This window comes from Typha angustifolia, chromosome 1 (genome assembly GCF_048772165.1).
Source record: "Typha angustifolia cultivar Huaian chromosome 1, ASM4877216v1, whole genome shotgun sequence".
Taxonomy (NCBI): Eukaryota; Viridiplantae; Streptophyta; class Magnoliopsida; order Poales; family Typhaceae; genus Typha; species Typha angustifolia.
In genome coordinates this window covers 9,882,879-9,896,029 of record NC_133239.1, presented here as the reverse complement: position 1 = coordinate 9,896,029, position 13,151 = coordinate 9,882,879, and the positions used below count along the sequence as shown (strand labels likewise).

At 35.9% G+C, this 13,151-nt stretch overlaps 2 protein-coding genes across 3 annotated transcripts; one reads left to right on the top strand and one right to left on the bottom strand.

The window, feature by feature from the left end:
- Positions 1 to 5,385: 5,385 nt before the first annotated feature.
- Positions 5,386 to 9,304, bottom strand: LOC140766008 (uncharacterized). The gene is made up of 3 exons (XM_073105385.1): positions 8,629 to 9,304; positions 7,037 to 7,070; positions 5,386 to 5,841 (listed from the first exon to the last, which is right to left on the bottom strand). Exons 1-3 carry the CDS (start codon positions 9,107 to 9,109, stop codon positions 5,535 to 5,537), a joined length of 822 nt encoding a protein of 273 aa, XP_072961486.1. The 5' UTR covers positions 9,110 to 9,304; the 3' UTR covers positions 5,386 to 5,534.
- A 1,620-nt stretch (positions 9,305 to 10,924) lies between these two features.
- LOC140765988 (nod factor hydrolase protein 1-like) lies at positions 10,925 to 13,122 on the top strand. 2 transcript variants are annotated; one of them, XM_073105361.1, is made up of 2 exons: positions 10,925 to 12,716; positions 12,806 to 13,122. In XM_073105361.1, the coding sequence occupies exons 1-2, from the start codon at positions 11,573 to 11,575 to the stop codon at positions 13,015 to 13,017; spliced, it is 1,356 nt and encodes a 451-aa protein (XP_072961462.1). In that variant the 5' UTR covers positions 10,925 to 11,572; the 3' UTR covers positions 13,018 to 13,122. The 2 variants fall into 2 exon arrangements, with proteins under 2 accessions (XP_072961462.1, XP_072961456.1); XM_073105355.1 differs by having other exon boundaries at positions 10,929 to 12,716; positions 12,800 to 13,122.
- Positions 13,123 to 13,151: the final 29 nt, after the last annotated feature.

Sequence of the window (13,151 nt, the reverse complement as noted above, 5' to 3'; positions counted from 1 at the left end):
CTGTAATTTGCATCGAATTATTTAGGAAAATTTGCGTACAATACCTCGTCTTTTAATACAATTGTGGTTTACACCCTAGATTTTTACTATTTTTTTAGCCCCATAATTTATCGAATATATGTAGAAAACACCCTGCCGTTAGATTAATTTATTAAACTTGATCAAATTTCTGAGTTAAGTTAATTAAAAAATTATGAAAATATCCTCAACCAAGTCATACTAAGGGTTTTTGTCATTTAAAAAATAAGAGTATTTTAGTCATTTTAAAAATAAAATATATCTACGTAACAGAATATTTTGATAGTGTTAGTTTAAATCTAACTGTTTTCTGTATATATTCTCTAAATCAAAGAGCTCGATTTATAAATAGTAAAAATATAGGACGTAAACCACAATTACGTTATAAAGCTGGCCAACAAATTTCCCTATTATTTAAGAACAAAAATTTTATAAATCACACCCTATATTTTATCTATTTTATAATACACACTTTGTCTTTGAGAATTTTATTTAATCTAACCTCTCATTTTTTTTATAATTTTTATTTAACATCTTGACATTATTTTAACTAACATTAATCAAATTACCCACTTGATTAGATCTAAATTCACTTCACTTTATGTATTTTATTTATGCCATTACCCTCTAGTGATTATATACAAACTGAAATCATTATTTTTCTTATCATATTTGTTTAATCTACATGTTAAATTTGAAGATACCTTTTATACACAGTTATATATAGTTTGACAAATTTTTGAACGTATCTAAAATAATAGATATCAGATTTATATGACAAAAATATAATAAAAATATACATATGTTGAATATATTTATCATCTGAAATTTAATTTGTATTATTTTAAATATATTGAAAAGTTTACTAATCCCATATAAATTTGTATCTAATGAGTATCTTTAAATTCAACATGTAGATTGATCAAATATGATGAAAAAAATAATTGTTTTGATTGGAATATAATTATTTTAAAAGTAAAGTGATACATATCATTTCAAAATTATATAGAGTGAAGTAAATTTATACCTAACTACGTGAACGTAAAAAGTAGTTTCCTCTAAGAACTTTTTTTTTCTTTATTAATTTGCAGATTTTTTTAACTCTGTGGGATTAGGATGTCTTTTTTCTTTCTCAAAATATTGAGATCAGACTAAAAGAAAGTTAGAATGGGGGTAGAATTATAATTATCCGAGGTTGCGGTAGTCGTTGGAGGGTAGCGAACGACCAATGATGGTGGTGGATGGCCGTAGAGTAAGGTGACTCATGGAGGAAGATTGTGGCTAGGATTTGGAAGCTTGAAATGTTATATGGCTATGATATACTCATAGGAAGATAAAAATGATCTAATAGTTGAAATAAAATATAAGGACGAGATAATAAAATAACTAAACTTAATGATCAATTTCACGATAATTACCAACTGGGTGATTAGTCTACGTGGGCTTGAGTTGTCTTTCTTCTATTTTCTTTATGGACCTAGTTCAATTGATCCAATTTGGACTCCATTAGAATAGCTAAGGAGAAGGCCTCATTAGAAGTAGTAAACCTCAAAGCCTTGATCTTAACCTGAATGCCAGGCCTAAGCCCACCAATGTTGGTTCGCACTAGTGCTCTTGAGGGTTGAGTCTAACAAGTAAGTGGCCTGATTGCAAATCTGTTTGAACTCCTCCAAGTAAGCTTGTACTGTCGATGACTAAGCCAGCTTAGTCAACATGGTCTGAAAGTCCTTGTATTAGGTTGAACCAAACCGAGCATAAATTGCATCCGTGAAGTCTTGCCAAGACTCGAACAATAGAGTTTGCTCAGTCGACTAGTACCACTTAATTGCCACGCCATCCGGATGAAATGATGCGAGCTAGATCTTCTAGTGGTTCGGTGTGCCATAGAATGTGAAGAATTGCTCCGCTAGATAGGTCCAGTCCAATGGGTCTCCTTCTAAAAATTTTGGAAAATTGACAATCCAAGCTTGAATATCAAAATGTGGCTTATCATCTCAGGCCAACTGACCTCATGATCAAGGCCGACCACATGGGTCATAGGCTCACGGGTCTAGCTCATGTCGTGCCCAGGCTACATGTAGGATTAGCTCAGTCCATTGGTGCGGGCTCACTAGATTGTTCTACCAGCCATCCTCAGGCTTATACTCGGGGCTTGGGGTCATGCACATAGGCCTCAACCTAGTTCGCATGAGGAAGTAGAACCAATTCGAGAAAATTTGGCTCCTCAATATTTGTGCACTTCATCTTCTTCATGCAAGTGCTCTAATCCTAACCCTAACCCTAAGGCTAAATTTACATTTTAGCTTAGAGGTGCTACCATAGGCCACTATAGCCATGGTGGCAGCTGGGCAGGGTAAGGGGCCAGTGACAATCATCATTTAGCGACCACGTGATGGCGAGCGGCGGCGGAAGGCCAAAATTGAACTTAGGCTCGAGTTGGTATCGTGGCAGCCAAGGCGTATTGCTGGCTAGTCCACCAACCTCTAGCAGCTATGGAAGGGACCCTCGGTTCCATTGTTGGAGAGCCGAGTCTGCAGGAAGCACCGACAAGGCCATCCCAACAAAGGGAAAGCTCCACCATGGTGGTAGCTATCAGATTCGACCGCCCGACGGCCACCACTAGCTAGTAGTTCACCCAAGGAAGCCAGTCATGGTCGTTGGTCGTTGACTCATCTAGAAGCACCAGACTTGTAGCCACCCACCACAAGTTTGTTGTAGCATAAACTACTCTCATCGACGTTCTTCCGATTAGTGATGGCGTGAATTGAGGCCTTGGCTAGGGTGCAGGTGGTCCAAGAAAGGTACCGGACGTGGCGACTTGGGCCGGGACCACCTAGATCGCCGCTGGTGAAAATCTAGGGTTTTTAGCCGTAGCTTCCACCACAGATAGGGAGGATGACCCCACGACCACTTCTAGTGGCTCGTTCGGCATTGTAGTGCTTGCTGGGATGGTCTATGGTGGTGGGGGCCTCCATCGAGGCTAGAGGAGGGATTGAGGTCGTGGTTTGGCTTGGCTTGTCCCCTCCTTCACAGCTTGAATATATTTCTCGTCGTAGGGGTTGAATTTCATTGTAGCCGACGGTGCTAGCTATGCGGGGTGATTGTGCTGGGCTAGGAGAATAGCCGTCAAGGCTTGGATCGCTTTCTCGATCCTCTTGGAGCTCTCCATAGCTTTCATCAATGATTTTATCAATGCCTTTGTCCACGTAAGTGGTTCGTCGTTGGCGGTTGCTAGTGGTGGTGGCACTAGGAAATCACCCATAGGAATCGAGGTGAGTTCCGAGTCCTCCATGACTGCTCTTTCGTCATTCATCTTCTTCGATCTCGTACTAACCATTAGTCGAGGAACATTGTCTCTGATACTAATGTACGAACCAAATCTAGACCGAATTGGACGTAAAAAAATTATGATATTTTTCTTATGATGGCAGCCTTGGAAGTTAGAATTCTAATAATTTTGGTTTTACGTAAATTTGAGATTGGGGTACAAAATTAAAATAAAAGAGTAAAGAAAGGTCAGAATGAGGTAGAATTTTAATTATCTAACGTTATAGTGATTGTTGGAGGGTGATGGATGACCAAAGATGATGGTGGACGACCGTAGAGTAGGGTGACTCATGCAGAAAGATGATGGCTATGATTTGGAAGCTTGGGAGATTCTACGGCTATAATATATTCCTACGAAGATAAAAACAATCTAATGACTGAAATAAAAGATAAAGACGAGATAATAAAATAACTAAACTAAATAATCGATTCCACGATAATTATCAACTCATGGTCATTCCTATTTATAAGAGTAGAATCTTAGTGGATCGATCCACGTGTAGACTACCTGTTTTATTTAAAATTCAAAATAATAAGTAAATCTAATTAAATAAATCGACTCGACTCGCCTCAACTAACTCGAGTAACTTAATCCATACGGTCAAATTGTATCATGAATCATACCTGTCTTGTAACATCACATTCATAGATGAAATACTCGACAGATTCTTCTTTTAATTTGCACATAGGACATAGGAGAATCAAGAATAAGTATGTTCCATACATAGATAATTGGAGGCTGAAGGGTTATAATGCATATTGTTAGACAATATTTGTAAGCAGATTTGAGATAAAAGTGACGACGATTAGAAGGGGTCCAAAACCCAAAAGGTATCTTCAATATTTTCTCTAAACATTGCAAGTCTAATATTAGATATGAGCATAATTGCAGCCTGTGTTTGATTAGATGGCTCCTCCTCCTCCCTCGTCGCCCAGCCACCACCACTGCTAACATCTCTACCTTCTACTCTGGCGTCCATCAAATTTAGGCACAGAGACTTTTGTGCAATCTTAGTTTTTTTTAATGTCTGAGCTCCTGCTTAGAAAGCTCTTTGCATTTGTGAATTTGCCTTCTTCTTTTTTTTGACTTAATTGATTGAGCTTGGGTCATTTCAAATACAAAGTCATACTTGATTTAGTCTGATCAAAGTAGGGTGTAATCAGCTTGGCTCGGATTAAGCTTAAATTAAAATTAATTTCGAGATCAATCTTAAATTAAAATTATTTCAATTTGAGTCTATTTTAAACTCGAGCTCAAACGAACAATTCAATTAGTAATTTCAAGTCTTATCAATTCAAGCTATTTTTGAGCCTAAGCAAACTTGAATTGATATAGACTTGAAACCACACTACTAGTCGAAGGAGACTAATAGTGCAAGGTGGAGCAGTGTGTCAGCATGGAAGAAAGTGTCGACAAGGGCTCGAGGTAGAGCAGCGTGTCGAGGTGCCACAGTGCGAAGTTAATTGGAGAACAATGGAAGAGTAGAGGCCGATGCCGTCCGCTAGCGGTAGGTTTGGAAATTGAGACTTGGGAGAGTTCTAACCTAGGGAGAGAAGCTAATGGTTCATACTACTCATATTTAATAGTGTATATATACTCATATTTAATAGTGTATATATACGTACATATAATTTTATTTCAAGTCGGTTCGAGATCAAACTAGGTTCAAATTTAATTTCGAGTCTGATTTTAATGCTAAACTCGACTCAACTTATTCTTGAGTCAAGCTTAATCAAGTCTTATTGTGCCGAACTAAGCCGGCTTGATTATTTTAACAGCCTAAATTAAAGCAATCTCGATGAGGCTTAAAATTTTTGACAACTCTGCCTACGATAAAAGGCATGAGTTTAATTCCTCCCATAAATATAGGAGCTAATATGTGATAACTTTTTACATTCTCATACTCAGCTGGACTTAGCTCCTCTGAACAATTAATCATGGATATATGATGTTGTTGTTCATTGCATGCAAATCAGCAAATTAAAAGCAGAGGAGGCAACGCCATTATTCTTGTGTAAAGAATTGCTACACAATATAAATAAGAGCTAGATAAGTTTGATGACCAATATCTACTATATATCCACCCATCCTTGTATGTTATACATTACAGTGGTCAAGTTAGAAGGATCTAGAGTTACAAATTCTCCATCTCGGACATAGGTGGTTTCTTTCAAAATTGTACATTCTTTCAAAGGAACATCAGGATTAGACACAGGAAAGTAGGCATCATAACCAGAGAAGACAAGTATGGAGAGCCAGAGATATCAACATTAGGCATGGTCGAGCTGAACCCTGGCGGATTTAACCCACCGAAACCACCGGTAAGGCCGGGCGGTGTCGGCATTGTTGTTGGTGTTGTCGTAGTTGGTGGTGGTGGTGATATTGTTGTTGTCATCTGCATCGGCGGCGGCGGTGGCGGCGGTGGCGGTGGCGGTGGCGGTGGCGGTGGCGACTGTGTGTTAGTTTTAGGTGCGTTAGTAGAACCTCCTGCAGTGCTGCAGCTAAGGAGTGTTAACACTTTCAATAGCATTACCTGGTAAAACTTGTTAATATATAGGCAAATAATGAGTGGAAAATTTAAGAAAAGGAAAGAACTCTCTCTATATATATATCTCTTGTCATCCACCTATCCAATAGATTTACCAAGATATAGTTACATCAGTTTATTTTTCGTATATATACCTTATTTTTTTTACGAATAATTTTATTTTTATCCTCTGAATTATTACTATTTTTATAATAATTTTTTGTAATATAATAACTCTATAACATAACGGAAGGGATCAAGTAAGATATTTCTAATGATTTATGAGTTATTATACTAAAGAAATGTAGAGATTATTTAAAAAATTTATGATAGTTCTGAGAGTAGAAAGAAAATTTGTGTGTTTATCCTTCCAAAATTAATTAACAGGTAAATTTTGACTTATATAAATAAAAGCCAGAAGTAGGAATAATAAATAAAGGATCCAACTAGGATTTATCCTGTATAGTGCTTTTGGTTGAAGGATTAAATAATAATGTGATAATATTTCTAGCTTATTTTAAGGGATAATATATCTCTCAGGATTACTAATCTTATATTATAATTTTAACCTACTGTTTAGTTTATATAAGACTATATATGTGATATTTAAAACTATTATTGATTATCTCAAATTTAAATTATATCATTAAATATCATTACATTACATTATATTAACTATAATTAGTCATGTTCAATTTAAAACAATCAGAATTAAAATAAAAAGAAATACAAAATAGTAGAATAAGTTATATAAAAATGTTTAATAGAAATTTTAACTTTTAATATAAAAATATTATATAAAGTACATAAATAAAAAAATAAAAATAAAATTTGTGTAATTAAGATTGTTAGTTATATATATATATATAAATTAAATTTATTTCCTCTTATTGGATAACTAATTCAATCTCATCTTTATTCCCTTAAATTAAACATACGCATGAATTATAACTTTAGATTTTCTATTTGAAACTAATAATAACTATCCTTATCATTAGCCTCCTACCATCGTCAAGAATAATTAAATCTTTATATATCTCATTAACGATTAACTAATGATTATAAATTAGTCTAAACTAAATAATATTTAAGTGCTGAAGTTTAATAATATATATAAGAGTAAAATAGAATCTAAGTCAATCCATGTAGAGAAAAAGGCATACCTTAGAGATGAAGGGAATGTGCATGTCCCATAACCTATAACAAATAAAAAAAAAGAAATTAAAAACCATAAATCAAAGTAAAAAGAAACTAAAAATTAATCCTAACATGAACTACAAGTAAAATAAAATAAAATAAAATAAAAAATAAAAAGCATTTGAAGGTACAATTCCACCTGGAAATGGAGAAGAATAAAGGAGTAGGGAGAGGGGTATTTCTGTCATTTGCACTCCGTCACCTTTGTGAGAGGGTATTATTGTCATTTTGGAGAATATGCTACTTAGAGTTCTCCTACGTCGGGTGTTAAAAGAGAAGCAAAGCTACGAAATTTACATTTTTGCCACTTTGCTTGTGATATAATATCATAGCATAATTAGCATTAAAGCATATAATTAGAGAGTTATTTTCACCAATCTAGTATACTTGATAACAAAGAATATTACTCTTTTTCTATGGTTCTCAAATTATTTATTAAAATACTATAATTGATGCTATATAAGCTCCACATCAGTGAGATAATAAATAGGCTTATTGAGATAGTATTTTATGTAGCAATATATTTTAAGGAGAAATTATTATTATAAAAGATCATACAACTTATTTCTCTAAAACTATAGTAATCTAGTAAATAATTTAAAAACTATAATAAAATGCAAATAAGTTTGGAAAATAACACAAGATTGATAAATAAAGAAACTATATAATAGACTCCTCTCTTCATCTCCTTCAAAAAATCTTCTCTTATACAATTCATCTCAATCTCCTTTCTTCTCCATTCTCTACTCCAAAATTCAAAGAACCTCCCACTTTAGTTTTTCTATTCATTCTTTAGAGAAAGAATCTCACTTTAGCTCCTTTTTTTTAATACAAAAAATATTATATAGAAATAAGAAAAATATTTCAATAATATAGAGAATGGAATAGAGAATCTTGGATTATTATTATTAAACATAGTTCTCTAAAATAAATAAATAAAATTTTAAATTAAAATTTTTAAATGTAGTAACATGTCAAGAAAAGCTGATGCAAATGCTATTCAGAGGGTAAATTAATTGTAAGCTTTTATTCTGAGTCATTTAATATATATATATATATATATATATATATACTCAAACAAAGTTCAGGGGCAAAATTGTAACTTGAATGAAGAAAGAAAGAGATAATGATACCAAGACTTTTCCAGTTATTGCCTATTTTTATATACATCCAAATTAACTTCTAACTGTATTAAAATAATTTATCAAATGACTATTTACTCTTAATTTTAGTTTTTTATTTCTCTACAATGAGAATAAAATAGTTTTTAGTTTTTAGAAGGCCTAAAATTAAATAGTAATTTATATATATTATTATTCTCATAGAAAAATCTAATCGATAGCGACCGTGACATGTAGGAGGTTGTCGTAATTAAGGGAGTTATTTTGTAAATAAATAAATGAAAATAAATTAGAGGTCTGTGAGTGAGCAATATTGGGTTCATATTTAATTATAAAAAAAGAAAACAAAAAAATACTGGAAAAAAGTTCAGTGGTAAAACCGTAATTTGAGTGAACATAAACACAGAGAGAGAGAGAGTGGGTAGGTAGTACAGAACTGGGGTCGGAGACGGTGACGGTGGCGGCGCCGGCGAAGTCGCAAGCGCCGGGGGCGGCTTTGGATCTCTGGAAGTAGCTGTTGAAGGCGTAGGAGGCATGGGCGGAGAGGGTGTCCGGGAGGTAGCAGAGCCCGCTCGGCTGGATGGGCGCACAGTCGGCGCCGCCGGGGCCGCACGCGTAGTCCAGCGCCGCTTGCAGCGCCGCCGTACTCTCGCCGCCCCGAGCGATGCACCACATCGCCCCCTCGCCCTCCCTTACAACCATCGCCGCCGCCACCACCACCAATCCCACGAAGAGCACCGCCGGTGATCCCATGCCAACGCGCACCGCCGAAGACGCCCCCACTCTCGACTCTCGAGTGAGGTTATGGAAGACGGAGGGAAGGAATAACGTTGGCTTTTTCTTTTTCTTTCCTTTTTCTTTTCTTTGGTCTAATTGGACGGAAATGCCCTTGGGTCTGGAGAGGTCTAGTACATGCATCGTACTGGCAGTAGATGGGATTAAGGGAAGGGTAGTTTGGGAAAAGAGGGAGGGTGGAGAGGATTGGATGGACGGCTGAGACACGCGGTGGGAGTAGCGAGACCGAGGGAGATGACACGTGGCATACGTGCATGGAGTTTCACTGATGGAGGATGGGTTAATTACACTTTGGTCCCTTGTGAACTATTATTTAACATTTTTAGTCGTCTAAAAAGTAAAATGGTTATTTTACAATCAACTACTTTATCTTTTTTTTTTAATAAAATAAAAGTAAAAAATAATCATTAGAGAACCTAAAAGTAATAATTACATGATATTTGTTTTACGAAAAGTTAAAATGAAAAATTAATGAAAAGGATATTAATTTGAAATAAATATGAAGGTCTATAAATTGGGTTAAGGAATTATTTCATTTATATTACTTTATTTGACTGTTTTCATTTATAATTTATATTTGACCTCTTAATTTTTTTTTAGGTACATAACTATATTAAAAATATTTTATTTGGCCCTTTCTTAGGTGGTCATTGTGTACCAAAAATAAAAGTTTAGGGGTCATTATGTATAAAAAAAAATTTTGGAGGTTATTAGTAGAAAAAATATGTTGGCATAAGATTTATTTGATTTTATAGCAGGAGTAAGAGTGTAATACATAAAAAAAATAATGAGTGTTAAATAGAAGTAAAAATATAATAAAAAATAATACTTAATATTTAAACAAAATAGTTAGTTAAATAGAAGCCGTATAAGGTATACTACTCATTGGATGTGTTTATAAGAATATTACAGTACATCTAAAGCATCTCTCTCTTGGCAATATCCCAAATTAAGGACTTTAGTGGTAGGTAGGGGTGTAATCCAGCCCAGATTAATCCAGCCGAGATTAAAAATAATTTCAGTTCAATCCAATTTTAAGCTAATTATTTCGATCTCCAGCTGAGCTTGAGCCTAAATAAGTCAATTAATAAATAATTTTAAATCTTAACTAATTTAAGTTAAATTTCGAGCACGATCAAAACTGATTTAAGCTTGAATCAAACTTAAAATATAAACTAACAGAAATATCTATGTATTATAAAAAAAATATGATAAAAATAAAATTTAGAACTAAACTCTATCAGATCAGAATCCAGTAAATCTTATAATATAACAAAATTATAAAATAATATAAAAAATATTATTTATAATATATATATATATTATAATTATTTCGAGTCTTACCAAGCTTGCTTGATTAATTTGACAGGGCTATTGGTAGGAAAGGATGCCCAATGTAGAAAATACATCTGCTGCAACTGATCAAACCTTCTTCTTTTCTCTCCTCCAGCACATTGATTCATTAAACTTCACCAAAACCCAAGCATCTGGAAGTAGGAACTGGGCCTTCCAGCTGAAACCAGCAGCAACAAGATGAAGTGGTCAGCCATAGGGAGGAAGTAAAAGGAAAGATGCTAAAAGGCAGGCCTCTTTTCTTCCAACCATCATCTCCAGAGGAGCCAAAGGTTCTCTTCTCATTACTTCTCTTGCACAAAAGACACAGCCTTTTTCCCTCTCCTCCATCAGCTGCTAGCTTTGGTACTGCAAGGCACATGGCAGTGTAGGTCAGCTTGTGTTTTAAAGAATGCCATCAAAATTTCAAATTGTCTTAAACAAGCTGCCACCCACCTGGCGACAATAGTATAACAGCTAATATTTCAACCAAATTGTACCAACTTCAAGGAGTGCCTCTTTGACTCTTCAAATTGATGGCACTACAATCAGCTGAGTGAAAACTATCTCTTTCACCTGTGGAATTACTTTTGTACTAGTTTAACTTATTTTAAACTTTCATAAAAGAAAACTTACATGGGTTTAAGTGATTGTGATGTTTAGTTACAATTATCAGATGATACTGTATAAATGTCTACTTCACATCCCTGTACAGGGGGTTAAAGTGCTGACATTTAAAAATAATATGCTAGATTGAAATCAAAATACTGGTAAACTGTAACTTACCCAACAATTTTAACCTACTGGGGGAGAGGGAGAAGGTGCAGAGTGGGCACATGCAACCAAACTGAGTTTGTCTACAGTGAGAGTTATTGGGTGATAGGCTTCCAGGAAATCTGAGTATAACTGTATATGAGAAATTGAATAAGGTTGTGATGCCTTCTATCCAGATCCAGTGATCCTCATGTCCCACTTATTTACTGGGAAACTTTTATAAGGAAAAGTGATCTGAATTCATCTTTTAAAAGTAAACCACTTGCACTCCACAAACTAAACACCTTCTCCTTTTAGCTGGCCTTCAGTCCTTAGGTGCTCAAGTATCTCACATTAACATATATGCACTCTCTACCCACAACTAAGATTCTCTATCTTCCTCTGCAACTTCCCCTGATCTCCTCCATTCACAAACAATGCCCATTGCCAACTCTGTCCTCATACTGACATTAACATCCTCACACTCTTTAACTTCTCAAGATGGGTCAAATATCCTTCACCTTAGCCTTCATCTCCCTCATTATACTCCCACTTGCTTCTCTTTCAACATCTCAGAGGCACTGCACATCTCCTGATCAGGTTAGAGCTGGCTACTGGTTCTCTAGCTCTAATCACTACTCCCCAGTTTCCAGCATCAACACCTCTCTTTACACTCATCTCTACTACTACTACATCACCATTGATCCTGTGGTCTCCACCGTCGCGCTCCCTCCACCTGATCAAGTTCCACTCTTCGCCACCTTCTCTGCAACCCTCAAGTCGAGCAATCCATCCCTCAAGACCCTCTTGTCCATTGCTACTGATGAACATCAAAGTAGTGCATCAAATGCTGCATTTTCCACCATGGCAGCTGATCCAAACCTTCGGGCAACATTCATCACTTCCACCATAGAATTAGCCAGGGCAAATGCGTTTGATGGATTGGATTTGGCGTGGCAGCTCCCGGCATCGTCTATCGACATGGCCAATTTTGGAATCTTGCTTGAAGAATGGAGAGCTCGTATCGATGAGGAAGCACAGAATGCATCACCGCCGCTCCTCCTAACAGCCACAGCATACTTTTCCAATCACCTGTTTGAGGGGCCAACGGACAATCTTGACTACCCAACAGATGCAATCTCAAAGAACCTTGATTGGCTCAATACTCTATCATTTGGTTTTCACAAGAACAGCAACATCACCACTGCTGATGCCCCACTTTCTGAAAAGGCCTCCCATTTCTCTGCAAGCTATGGCATTATATCTTGGCTGGATGCTGGAATCCCTCCATGCAAGTTGGTCATGGGTGTCCCACTATATGGAAGATCTTGGTTTCTAAAGAACAAAGTGAAGAATGGCATAGGTGCACCTGTTGTAGCCAGTGGACCTAAGCAGAAGATGAGCAACCAGACTGGGATGATGGCTTACTCTGAGATTGAAGAGCTTTTAACTGATACAAGTGTGGTTGTCACATACGATAACTCGACTGTATCTGCATATTTTTCCTCGAGCAATCTCTGGGTCAGCTTCAACAGTCTGCCTGTGGTGGAGGAGAAGATAAAATTTGCTCTGTACAATAGATTGCTGGGCTACTTCCTCTGGCCAATTAGTTTTGACAATTCAAACTGTACAGTATCAAAACAAGGTAAGAATCCTATAAATCTGAAACCGAGAGATGCTTCCTGTGCCTTTGGCATCTCTGCTAAGAACATCTGATTTCTCTTGCAGCATCAGATGTTTGGCTTAAGTATTATGATTCTCCATACTTCAAGGATGGTTATCTCTTCAGACAAGCAGCAGCTCCATTTGAACTGCCACCACTAGACGATTCCACCACCGCATCAGCAGCAGGATCTAGAGCAAAGCAAGCATCTTTAAAAGGTCTCAATCGTCACCTACATCTGTGTCTTCTGTTGTTTCTTTTCTTTTACCAAACAATTGTCTAAGTACCTCAAAAGTGTAAAAAGAAATCCATTTGATCGTAGGCATCTTGATTCAAAGCATATGGTGTGTTCAATATTTATCCTTTGTTATATTTGTTAGAGCAAAAATTTTCATTTTGACAATGCTGCAATATCAC

What these genes read in the sequence shown, in the direction of transcription:
- LOC140766008 (XM_073105385.1), bottom strand. Translation starts at nt 9,109, where the DNA reads ATGCATGTACTAGACCTCTCCAGACCCAAGGGCATTTCCGTCCAATTA. An exon ending in CGTCACCGTCTCCGACCCCA is followed by an intron (nt 7,071 to 8,628) that starts GTTCTGTACTAC and finishes TATTTGTTATAG; the next exon opens with GTTATGGGACATGCACATTC. An exon ending in ACATTCCCTTCATCTCTAAG is followed by an intron (nt 5,842 to 7,036) that starts GTATGCCTTTTT and finishes CCTTAGCTGCAG; the next exon opens with CACTGCAGGAGGTTCTACTA.
- LOC140765988 (XM_073105355.1), top strand. Translation starts at nt 11,573, where the DNA reads ATGGGTCAAATATCCTTCACCTTAGCCTTCATCTCCCTCATTATACTC. An exon ending in CTGTACAGTATCAAAACAAG is followed by an intron (nt 12,717 to 12,799) that starts GTAAGAATCCTA and finishes TTTCTCTTGCAG; the next exon opens with CATCAGATGTTTGGCTTAAG.